Source organism: Notolepis coatsorum (genome assembly GCF_963971535.1).
Source record: "Notolepis coatsorum genome assembly, chromosome: 2".
Classification (NCBI taxonomy): Eukaryota; Metazoa; Chordata; class Actinopteri; order Aulopiformes; family Paralepididae; genus Notolepis; species Notolepis coatsorum.
Window position 1 is genome coordinate 170,799,241 of NC_140166.1, and position 12,561 is coordinate 170,811,801.

The 12,561-nt window shown below is 45.2% G+C and overlaps 1 protein-coding gene across 2 annotated transcripts in view; it reads left to right on the forward strand.

The window, feature by feature from the left end:
• Nucleotides 1–12,561, forward strand: part of farp2 (FERM, RhoGEF and pleckstrin domain protein 2) — a 119,217-nt gene that overhangs the window by 43,863 nt on the left and 62,793 nt on the right. For both annotated transcript variants that reach the window (XM_084308859.1, XM_084308860.1), the window contains exons 8-13: nucleotides 1,224–1,371; nucleotides 1,491–1,586; nucleotides 1,765–1,928; nucleotides 4,015–4,083; nucleotides 9,319–9,376; nucleotides 9,546–9,843. In XM_084308859.1, the coding sequence (XP_084164985.1) occupies nucleotides 1,224–1,371; nucleotides 1,491–1,586; nucleotides 1,765–1,928; nucleotides 4,015–4,083; nucleotides 9,319–9,376; nucleotides 9,546–9,843 (833 nt within the window). The remainder of the gene's footprint in view (nucleotides 1–1,223; nucleotides 1,372–1,490; nucleotides 1,587–1,764; nucleotides 1,929–4,014; nucleotides 4,084–9,318; nucleotides 9,377–9,545; nucleotides 9,844–12,561) is intronic.

A 12,561-nucleotide genomic window follows, 5' to 3' on the forward strand; every position in this document is an offset into this window, starting at 1 on the left:
ATTAAGTCGATACTGGTTATACGTTTATTTACGGGGGACTTTATACAGTAGTTACAAAGTGCCTCAAACGACAACGATAAAGGCCTTGCTTAGTAAAGACTTTGAGAAAGAGTGCAAAAATTTTTCTGAACCAAGACATTATTTTTTTTACTGGCAGGCCTCTACTCCACTGCGGGGCGCTACGCTTCACACGCAGTGAAGTCATGGGGGGTTGGGGGAGGAGTGGTACTTGATTTTTGAAGTCATTCCAATAGGGATGTGTAGTCTGACGTCGCTTTGGACCGCCCGCGAGGTCCACCCATATAGGGATTTATCATTGGGAATATGGATTATCTGCTATTGTAACAATTCTGCCGCATGGAAATTGAAAAGCTTTCCATTTTTGCACAAAACGAGTTCCCTTCTATCACTAACATTATTGTTTAAGCATTTTTCGTTGAGAAATTTTTTAATTTGGATTAATTGCAAATATTTCATGTTGAGCTATAGATTGTGGATGAATACGCACAGAAAGGTACACCATGCAAATGTTAATGCTTTATGTTAATGCTTTATTTGTTTTAAACGAGACGATTTAGAAATGGGAAATGGGGAAATGCATTGCGTCGGACAGAGGGTGGAACACGGAAAAACGGCAATGACGTAACTACTACACCTCCCTATTGCATGATTAAAAGGTCCATGTGTACATCCTGGATCTATACCTTCCCAGGAATTAACGTATTTAGAAATGTTGTTCATGAGAGCTTCTTTCTCCTCCACTTCGTCCGACGCTGGCTAGAATCAAAGACTCGTCTTCTGCCACGCTGTTCTACTAGAACATAATGGAACAGCTGTGATGACGTGCTTTTCCTCAGCACAAAGTACACAGTTGGCAAAAGACACTTTTTTATAATCGCCCAAATATCTAGAATTGGGTTTCAAAATCGTGGGGAGAAAAAACTAGGCAGTATTCTCTGCTCTGAAACACCTGGGGGCGTGTCCGCAAGAAGGCGCCGAAACCACAACTTTAAAGTCCAAGGAAGATGACTTTAATCATCTGGATGCAATTGGAATAACTCATTGTCTATTTTGTAAGGTCTCTCCGTTACCCACAGAAACGTTGAAATAACGCAGATGCTTATCCGTAAGCACGAGAAACGGATGAGCTGTTGATTTGACACAATCCCTAAACTACTGCATCACATGACTGGATTCGTTTTGCCTCTGCTTCCCTTCCCTAGGGGCCAGACTCCAGCTGAATCAGATTTCCAGGTCCTGGAGATCGCCCGTAAACTGGAGATGTATGGAGTCCGCTTCCACCCTGCGGCCGACCGGGAAGGAACCAAGATCAACCTGGCCGTGGCTCACATGGGCCTCCAGGTGTTCCAGGTGACCTGCTCTACCTCCACACCGGTCGCTCCGCTCTGACAATAAACCGCTGATTTAACCCCTGACCAACCTTCTCCTTTCTCCTCTTTCCTCTTTTCACCCACGTCTACTTTTAATAGGGAAACACAAAGATAAATACCTTCAATTGGTCCAAGATTCGCAAACTGAGCTTCAAGAGAAAACGGTTCTTGATCAAACTCTACCCGGAAGTTCACGTGAGTATTTGTTTTACTGAGATTGTGTGTGTGTGTGTGTGTGTGTTTGTGTGTGTTCATATGTATGTGTGTTTTCTGTTGGCCATATCCTGGCCCATATTCCACACCCGTTTCACCAAGTCAATACAAAATTGAATGTGTTTATTTTCCTCTCCTTTCTGTTATTTGTTTTATTAAGGGCCCCCATCAAGACACCCTGGAGTTCATGATGACCAGTAGAGACCAGTGCAAGATCTTCTGGAAGAACTGCGTAGAACACCACTCTTTCTTCCGTCTCTTCGACCAGCCGCTCCCCAAGACCAAGGCCATCCTCTTCACCAGAGGCTCGTCCTTCAGATACAGGTATGTAAACTGAAATAAACTAAATTATGAATAAATAAAACTACTAACCTTCGTTTTTTTTTTTTTTATTATTATGCACTTTGCTACTAAGTAATCTACCTTGCCTATATTACTACCTACTATGCTAATATTTCTAAACTGCTATGCACTTTACTTAGCTGCCAGAGTTGTACCCTTCATGCTGACTTGTTGTACTGAACTTGTAAGTTCTTGTAAGCGTCAGCTAAATTACTAAATGTAAATGTAGTAGTGATGTTACATAGTAAGGAACATTTGGTGCAGTATCACAGTATCATGTAGTCTTGCTTTGCTAAAATGCTCCGCCACCAAATGGATCTTCTTGTGCAAAGGGCTTAAGGCGAGACAGTACCCCCTAATAGGCAAAACAAATTATTTTAATAGATATCACTATGAAACTTTCCCAGTTTGTTATGTACATAACAACTAAGAAAAAATGTATTGCACGTTTTCTGAGATTTTATGTTTATGCAAAATGGGCGTTACCTAATTAAAATACGCACTACCAGGAGAAGACACTCATTTCCATATTTGGAGTGAAACTGTGGAACAGTCTGAAGCAAAGACGAGTTCCGGCGTCCTCGGCAACTTGAGCATGGCGGGGAATGACTAGTTCCGGCGTTTTCGGCAGTTAAAGTGTTAATAATAGGTGCTGGTTGTCGATCTTTTTAGACCATAGAATTGTATATCACAATATCATAGTTTCATAACCATACGATCCCACTAATGAGAAGATAAACGATGATATTGAATTATTGCCCAGCCATTAAAAGCCCACGTGAAGCACTTGCTCAAAGACTCGTTGTTACAGACTAGTCTGTCTAGGGGTTATGTAGTTTAGCAATCCAAGATTTAATCCTCGCTATAGCCCTAACATTGTTGTAGTGTTGAGGAGAATACGAGGAAACTGAAACTAAATGTGTTTTCAACGAAGACTAGAGAAATCGCAGTACGGTTGGCTTCACCACACCAGTACACACAGTCTCCAGCCTGGCGCCAGCTCTGTCTGTCTTGTCAATAGTAGTTACTTTGTATTGACTAGGATTTTTATTTTATTTTTTTTTATAGTTGGTTGGCCACAGTGACGAAACAAACACTGGTTTTCTAAACAAACAAGATTCCACTGGCTATTTCACAACAAAGTCCCCATGGGCTGTTTCACGGTCTCCTTGTCTCGCAGTGACAGCCTTCCACTTCCTCGTCGAATCAAATCGAATCAAATTTATTTTGGAAGGCCCGACAAAACACGTTAAATGTCCCCATGGGCCGGACACGTCTTCTTTAAACAAGTCAAGAAGAAACATCACAATAAATCGAGAACAAAACAAAAACAGCATGAAGTCCAAAACATTTAAAAGAAATAAATGCACGTCCACCACTCCGGTCATCACCACGAGACAACCTCTCACAGGGAGACGGGGACAGGCGTTAGATGTCGGTGATAGTAATGTTGCAATAAAACAGTGTTTTTAATTTTATTATGTTTTTGGTAGATTTATATTTGTTTTGCACTACCGGGCAGTCCGGTAGAGAGAGAGAGAGGAAGAACGGGAGACAGAGCGGGGGAAGACACCTGGCAAAGGACGCCGGGTCCGGGAATCGAACTCCGGTCGGCCGCTTCGCGACGCAGCACGTTACATGGGTCGCCACTTGGGTGCCCTACAATAAAACAGTGTTGCAATAAAACAGGCGAAACAGTTGGTAAGCATGTACATGCAGTATACGTGTAATGAAATGCAAATAAGTGCATGCAATAGCAACTAGGGTATATAAGAACATTTTGAAAGATTGAAAATAGAGCTGATGACGGACGCTCCTTCCACTCTGTGTCACGAGGTACAACCTCAGTCTAGGAGCCCCAGCTGAGCGTTATTGGTTTTTAGTTCCTGCTTCCAGTGCACACAGGTGCACTCATTCCCACACATGTGTCAATCGGTGCTTAACCCCACGTATTATTTCTCTCGGTGAAAACCGGCTTGTACAAAGGGTGAGTCAAAGGAAGGGAAATGGAGAAGCCCATCCTATTCCTCTCATCCCTAACACTCGGCTACTGTTTTTGTTTTGTCAGTGGGAGGACACAGAAGCAGCTAGTGGAGTATGTCAGGGACAGTGGCGCCAAGAGGACCCCATACCAGAGGTTTGTACTGTATGCCTGTAGAAAGAGAGGAAATCGCTTGAGTCTTTATTTCTCAGTAGGGGTGTAACCAGTGTTGGGAAAGTTCACTTTCTACATGAACTAGTTCAGTTCACAGTTCAAATTTTTTTAAATGAACTAGTTCAGTTCATAGTTCATAATTCAAAATGTTGAACTAAAGTTCATGGTTTCAAAAATGAACTAATTTAGTTCTTTTTAGAATTTTTTTTTTTATTATAGATGTTTCACGTACAGTTACTTAGGGGGGGGGGGGTCCTCCAGTTCATCTATATGCCATCATCCACACCATAAGCAAGCAAAAACAAAAAAAGAAAAACAAGCAAAAAGGAAAGCAGACCAAGACAGGCACTGTACATTATTGCACTTGCCTCGAGCCCATTCACATGTAAACATACATATATTTATTTTTTCTATCCTAGGTCTGTCCATACAATGGGGCATTGGGCCTTTAGAAGGATCCGATACATTTCAGCAGGAAAATAGTCTAATAGTGGGGCCCACACACCTCCTGAAAGGAAGCGTTGTTGCCTCTATGCACAGTGTCTTTCATGGGGTAGCAGCATACCGAAGATCTCTCTATACCACATTTGTAAAAATTGAGGCTTATCCTTAATCCAGTTTATCAGAATGCATTTCCGGGCTGAAAGTAGAAGTTTATCAAATAGTTTGAATTGTAAACTCTTTTAAATGCATACGACGACGTCTAGAGTCTGACTCTGACTGAGCGAGTGCTGCTGCAGCGCCTCTCGGCTTCTGCGCGCAGATTCTGCTGTAAGCACTGTTCCACTGCTTGTTGTGAGGAGGAGTCTGATCACGTAGCCAATAGCAGGGGGTGACAGGCACGTTGCCAGATCGGGTGGTTTTTACGCATCATTTTTGTCCAGTTTACAGTGTGTTTTAACTGAGTTTTCGGCTGAAATGCATATGAAATATGGCACATCTTTGAACGCCGTTATAATAACAGAGTGCCGAGAATGAACGCACTTTTGAACTCCGTTACACAGGGCTGAGAATGAACTCGTTCTCAATTACGTTCATTTAGCGGATATACAGTACGTTCAGTTCAAGTTCGCCCAAAATACGAACGCGTTCATGAACGATCGTTCATTGAACGCGTTCAGGTACATCACTGGGTGTAACCATCTCAATATAATCGTTTTCACTTTTAAGTAGTGGCCTGGTTGGAATGGCTGCTCCTAATAGCATGTTTTCATTGTGTACGACTTTGACGAAATGTTTTATTTTCTGAGCCAAACTAAGTGTGTGTGTGTATGTGTATGTGTATATATATATATAATATACAAATAATCAGCTCTGTAGTATGATTCCATTTTTTTAACACATGAAGAATCAAATGGAATTCTTAATCTTAAAACCTGTGTATCGTTACACCTCTTATTTCTCAGGTAGCGTTACGTTAACACATTGGACGCCAGACCCGAGATAAGTCGGGTTAACTCGCCATCGCTTGAGCGCCAAACCCGAGAATAGTCGGGTTTTGGTCGTTATTTCTTTTATTCACTATTTCCATTCATAATCCATGGAGGGAGCCTGATATTATCATTGGGAATGGGTCTGAGATTGCAAATGTCCAATACCGCCGCCTAACTCCTTGCGGCCGGTATTGCACATCCTTGTAATCTCTCTGGCTCCGCCTGTACGTCGATCTAAAAAGTCCGGTCCAGGTTTTCCTAGTCGGGCAGTAGTAACGTTTATAACACATGGATTGGGGCTAATCAAGCACCGCCGATTCATGTACTTTGGTGGATTATGTTGGCAACACGATCAACATCAATACTTGGAATGGCGATCAGATAATTGGAATATTCTTTTTGCAGTACATCCTAGTCAAGGTAAGTGCTACATGGTATCAATCTTGCATTGATCCGAGCATGCCTTCGTTGTGATCCTGTAGTGTTATGAAATGTTACTCCACAACGTATGCCGTTGGTGACGATCGAAGCATAGAACCCCCCCCCCCACCCTTTCATGCATGATGAAACATAATACCGATAATATAGCGTTGATTTCAGATTGATTGTTGATCCAAGCGAGGAATGGCAAGGTTTCTAGTGACATGCACTAAACGCTCTTTAGCGGCGTTTCCTGGGATTGCACAGAATTACTCTAAAACTATACTCATATTCACCACGGTATAAAATGGGAATGTATGGATGAGAAAATTATCTGTTTTTTGCATCTTGACCGGAAGAAACTCAATGACAATCGACTATATTATTAGATCCATAGCTATAATATATATATATATATTTTTAAATCTTTTTCCCCCTCCTTCTTTTTCCGATTTTTCTCCCATCCCACTGTTAGTCGTTATGCCAATTCCCAACCCCCTTCCTGGTTGTTGCGCACTTTCCCCTACTGTTGGTCCGAGAGGCCGGAGACTGTCGCATGCTTTCCTCCGACGCATGTGCAGCCAGCCGGCAGCCAGCCTGGCCGCGCAGATTCTCACCGGGAGAGTGTAACGTGTGGAAGGTCGCACTACCTCTCTCCAGATCCTACCCTTGCTGAGCAGGCGCCCCGACCGAACTGTAGGGGTCGCTGTCCACAACACCCAGGACCCACCCACGGCTCCCCTCCCCCTAACTCAGCCAAACAAGTTAGTATAGCGATCAGCCCGAGCCAAGGCAATGCTGACTCTCCGGGAGTCGAGACCGCAGCCTCTTGCATTGGTGACGAGCACAATCTCCGCTACACCACCTGACCGCCCATAGCTATAATATTTAATATAGTTTTAGCACTGCAAACACTGGCATGTATCCCTATTCATTAAAGCGCTGGCACACACAGCCATACGGCCCACAGCGACCTCTGGCGCAGAATGTGTTAAGGGGTATTTCTCATACCCCCGTCATCTTAACCCCTTAAGCCCGACATGCTCATATCACGCCATAAATCGATCAATACAGAACATATTAATTAATGTTTTTTTTAATCCACTTTTTTCTCTTTTTTAAAAAAATTTCCTCCCATCCCAATTACCCGCTGTGCCAATTCTCCCCTCCCCTGTCTTTGGACGTTGCTCGCATATGCCCCCCACTGGCCGGTTGTAGGGAGGATAGAAGCCTTGCATCACGTGTCCCCTCCGATACACGAGGAGGCAGCCTGTCACATCTTTTCACCTGCCAGCACGGACTCTCATTGGCGAGGTGTAACGTGTGGGAGGTTCACACTACCCCCGTCATTTCCTGTCTCTGCTGTGCAGGCGTCCCCAACCGACCTGTAGGAGTCGCTGTCCACAACGTCCAGATTACCACCCATCGACTTCCACCCGCTAACTGCCAATTGAGTTAGTATGACGACTGGCCCAAGCCGGAGGCAACGCAGACAGCCGGAGTCGAACCCGGTGTCTCTTGCGTTGGTGACGAGCGCAATGTCCGCTGCGCCACCCAGCAATTTTAATTTAATTTTTTTTATCCACTTTTTCTCCCATTTTCTATATTTTCTCCCATCCCAATTTCGTATCATCCAATTCAACCCTCCCCTGTCATGAACGCTGTTTCTTGCCTCCCACAAGCCGGCTGCAATGTGGACTACCGTAAGTCATACATAGCACAAGTCCCCTCCGGTACTTGAGGTAACAGCAGTCGCATCTTTTCACCTGCGCAGCTCGATCTCTCAGTGGCGAGGAGTAACGCGTGGGAGGCTCACGCTGCCCCCGACACTTCCTGATTCTACTGCGCAGGCGCACCAACCGACCTGTAGGAGTCGCTGTCCACAACGCCCGATCCCCACCCATCAGTTTCCCACCCCCTAATACGGCCAATGTGTATTAGTACGGACGACCAGCTAAACTGAAAGCAAATGTGGAGCGCTGGGCTCGAACAGGCGAGCCCAGCGTCTCCAGATTTCGTGGCGAGCGCCTTGCCCACTACGCCACGTAGCCGCCCAATAATTATTATTTTTTTTAAAGGTTTCTTTTTTGGCGTTTTATCGCTTTATTTCTACTGGGCAGTCCAGTAGAGAGAGACAGAGGAGGAATGGGAGACAGAGTGGGGGGAAGACATTCGGCAAATAACGACGGGGTCGGGAATCGAACCCGGGTCGGCCGTGTCGCAGCTGAGCACGCTATGTGGTTCGCCACTGGGGCGCCCCATACGTATTAATTAATATCGCCTAATCTATGATTTAAATTATGGCTATGTGTCTAATCTGCCCGTCGCTTATCAATGACTCATTTTCCAGTCAACATTGTCGAAGCGGATTGTTTTTTTATTGGTTCATTTCCGTTTTATAGCATTTTGAAAAGCCCTCGTTTTCAAGGGGGAAAAAAAGATTCCGTGATAAACGCCCTGTACTGGAATATTCTAGAACGTTGTCATTTTTCGGCCTATTTATGAATCGTTTTCAAATAAACGCTAGATTATCGATAGTATATTATGTGTACGTATGCACGCTGGTGCCGCGAGCTGAAAATCGATTATCTTAGTTCATGATCGCTCGCACAGCCAAACAGCCATATCACACATAGGGGAAAAGCTTATATCTCCGTGAAAACAGGTCTGATTATCCTAAGACTGGTAAAATAGATTCCTTACCTAAGATCAGATGGTATCCAAAAAGAGTATTCCAATTCCTGATCGCCATTCCAAAAATCAATCCTTTTATTGATCCAATGCAACGTACTGTAAACACATATTCCACGCATTCCTGAGGCTCCACAATGACTGGGATCATCTCCGGTTACATGCGTGAGAAGTAAAATGTGGATTCCGGAGTTTTTTTTTCTCATCCATTTTCATTGAGTCCATTCCAAAAGGGTGCATTACCATCTGGGAGACGATAGGGGGCTCTTTTTTCACATCTGAGCTCCTGGTGGGGCTGGTTTCCCAACGGTAGACTCGGTTGATGAAATATGAATGCAGATCGCTAATAAAAAAAAAGTTCACGCTAATTGTCGTGGTGGGCATTCAGGGGGCGGACTGCTAACACGTGTTATGTCGTCCGTGGCATCCAAAGTGTTAAGAAGGTGCTGAATGAGCTCTGGCAATTGTTCACATCTGGTCAATGTTGGCATGGTGTTATTCACGTCAAATATGAATATTTCTTTTGATTATATTCTCCTTTTGGTTCATTACAATTTACTCAAGCCTAGTAACAGACACAATATTTCTGACACTGAAAATATGGCTAGGGCTTAAGAGGTTAATCGTGATGTCTTCACCAGCGAGGCGTAACCTGCTGTTCTCTCGCCCCCAGGAGGAACAGTAAGATCAGGATGTCTGCTCGCTCCCTGGCCAGCGACATGACAAAACAGGTCAGTCCAGTTGAACTTTTGGGGGGCGTGATGCATTTTCATGTCCAGTTTTAAAAAGTAAAAATGTATTAATTGCATTATCATGGGAAAACTGATGGAACTGCCCTCCGTCCCTTCTTTTATCCCTCCCTTTCTGTCTTTCTCTCTTCCCTCATCTTTTTTCTCGCAGACTCTGTCGTTCAACGACAGTCTCAGGGGGCCGGGCTCCCCTGCCTCTGCCACGCTGCCCTTCCACCCCCTGCACATCTCAAGCTCTCTCCCGCGAACAGAGATCCAACCTCAGCCCACCACGTTCCTCCTGAGCCAGTCTCCGGCGCCTCACCAGCAGGTCCAACAGCAGCAGCAGCAGCAGCAGCAGCAGCAGCAGCAGCAGCCGCCTCAGTCGCCGCCAGAGGCTACCAGGCCCTCCAGCCCTCCGATGGAAGAACCCGTCAAGAGCGCTCTCCCGTCTCACTACGCTTTCCAAGGTGCCCCTAGTAATCAGGCCGCAGGAGACTGCAGCCCCTTGTTTGTGTGTGTAGAGAGTAGCACTTCCCAATCGCAGCCCTCCCAAAATGGCAATGAGGACGGTGAGCAGGGCGGGCGGAGGGGGGCGGGGTATCTAGGGGGAGGGAGGAGGGCGAAGGGGGTCCTCACACCCGAGGCTTTCGAGGCGGAGCTGTTGCGTGCCAAGCAGAGTCCCATGTTCTCGTTGGTCGGCCCACAGCTCCTGCTCTCCGAGGAGTTCATAGACGACGACCCGGCGGAGATCTCCTTTTACGGGGGCGGGGCCGAGGCCTACGCCTACGGCGTCGACGACAGGAGCGGTCCGTACGACTACGTCGGAGACGCCGACCTCGGCAAAGGCAGGATGTACGGCCTGGGCCTGGAGGACCTGAACGGCGCCGTGGGTCGATCGGAGACCAGCTCGCTGGTCAACAACCGCTCCGGCTGCAGCTCCCTGGACAACCTGGGGCTCAGCTCCGCGGGGGAGTCCCTGTCGGTGGGCTACGGCATCCCCGACTCCTCCTCCCTCCTCCGCCTGCCGGGCTCCGACAACCCCTCGGAGGCCAGCTCCATGGTCAACTTCCCGGCATACTCGGTGCGGTCCGACGCCAGCTCCGCTGTGCAGTTCAGTGACCTGGTGGAGCAGCTCGAGCAGCTCAGCTACCCGCCCACGGCCACCGAGGGCTCCGCCGACGGCAGCTCGGACTCGGACTCCGACTGGGGCTCCGACGGCGGGCTCCCCCCCGAGCAGAACCTCTTCTATAGTAACCCGCTGACTGGGGGAAGCGGGATAGAGGGCTTCCTCCTCCAGTGCCACAACCTGCAGGCCCTAGCGCTCACAGACCCCCCCGTATCTCCTCACATTAAGATGTAAAGCCCCCTTGTCCACACTTTTATGGCCTCTGTGTAAAAAAAAGGTCTGTCAAAAATCTAAAGATGGAGGAAAAAAAATAATAATGTGGCACTTATATATCGAGGATCATTATTCATTCATGATACAGGGTAGGACTTGGAACATAGAATAAGCTTTTCACATCTTCCAATGTAACTCAAAATACAGGTTGACTATTAACAAAAAAATATATATATCTATATATAAACACTTTTAGTATTTGCAAAAAGATATAGAAAACAAGTTCAAAGTAATGTTTGGCAATCGCATACAGTCATTCCTTGTACCAGAGAGATTTGTCACTCCATTTTAAAGTAAAAAAAAAAAAAAAAAGCTCTAGTAGTTCTTGGTTTTGGATTAAAGGGATAGTTCTGATTTCTGTAATCCTAGCGCTATTTAATATTTACCAATGATGTTAATCAGTAGAGTCCTCTCAGCACAATCCTCTCAGCACAGCTCATACTAGCTCCAGGGTAGTTACCCGCAAACGAATGCAAAGACAACAGGGTTCGAGCTCCTTTCTGTACAAGCTGACTGAAGCTCACTGGAATCTACTCCACACAGGGTAGAAGTAGTACTGTTATGAGGAACAGCATGGGCTGTACTGAGAGAGGCCTCTACCCATTTAACATCATCATTGGTAAGTAGGAAATAAGGCTAGGGTTCCAAAAATCACAACTATCCCATTATGAGTTTAGCCTGGCGTTGCTGTTCATCTTACCATGGTCACACTAGGATACTTCTGTCGCACTTTCATCTTGTTATGATACTGGATATTTGCCTTTTTTATACAAGATTCTTAAAAGACAAAAAACAATATGTTCCTTTTTTGACTGCCTTGGCTACAGCAGTAGGCTCAGAGCATAAAGTAAGTCTATTATTGATATTTGTTTGGGATATGGTTCTTCCCATCATCACTCAAAGATGTTTTACAACATAGTGGATGATGGGTGATATTTCAGTAGCTTTATATTTCTTGAAAACACTTTTTGAATTCTCTTTAAATATTCCTACGTGTCGCCTGAGACAACAATATCTCACCGGAGTGCCTTTGTGACGCTCGTCTTTTTGAAGGAGATAACGTGGTATTTTGAAGAACACAGTATTTTAGTTTTAGGTTTTATTTACCACACAGTTGGTACCTAATGGATTATTCCTCCTGTCAGGATGGGAGATGTGCTGTATCCAGCCTCTTTCAGAATTACATTTAACTGCCTAGGTATAGGACAACGTGATTGTCTAGAGATAAACGCCACTTAACTTGTAGTTGTTAATAATCCAGCGCTTACATTTCACTTAAAGAGTCACAAGCAATTCAGACATTCATAATACGTAGAAGTGACCTGTGTTATCTGTGCGACTGTTGTGAATCAGTCGATTATTTTTAACACCACTATGATCTCAGGGTAAAAAGAAAATGTTAATTGATAATCGTCCTTTTTCTTTTTAAAATTATATATATATATAGAGGCCCAGTGTGTATTGCATTTACAAGCTCCAATTCCTATGTAGCCACTACCCACTGAGCAGTTAGAGTTGTGTACCTTGGTGACATCTGCTGGCCGCTCATACCAGTCACCACCCCACACATCAGCCTGGAGATAGAGCACAGACTAGTGCGTGGAGGAGCTTTGCATGCAGTGTACGGTTTTATTAACTCGATTTTAGGTTTCAAGAGGGACGTGAGAGAGAGAGAGAGGGGAAAACAATTATTTGTGCATGAAAATAGCTCATATTTCTGTTCAACGTCGAGTTCAGATGAGGAATGTAAAACGGTGTACTGCTGAGCCAATTTAGTATGCTGTTA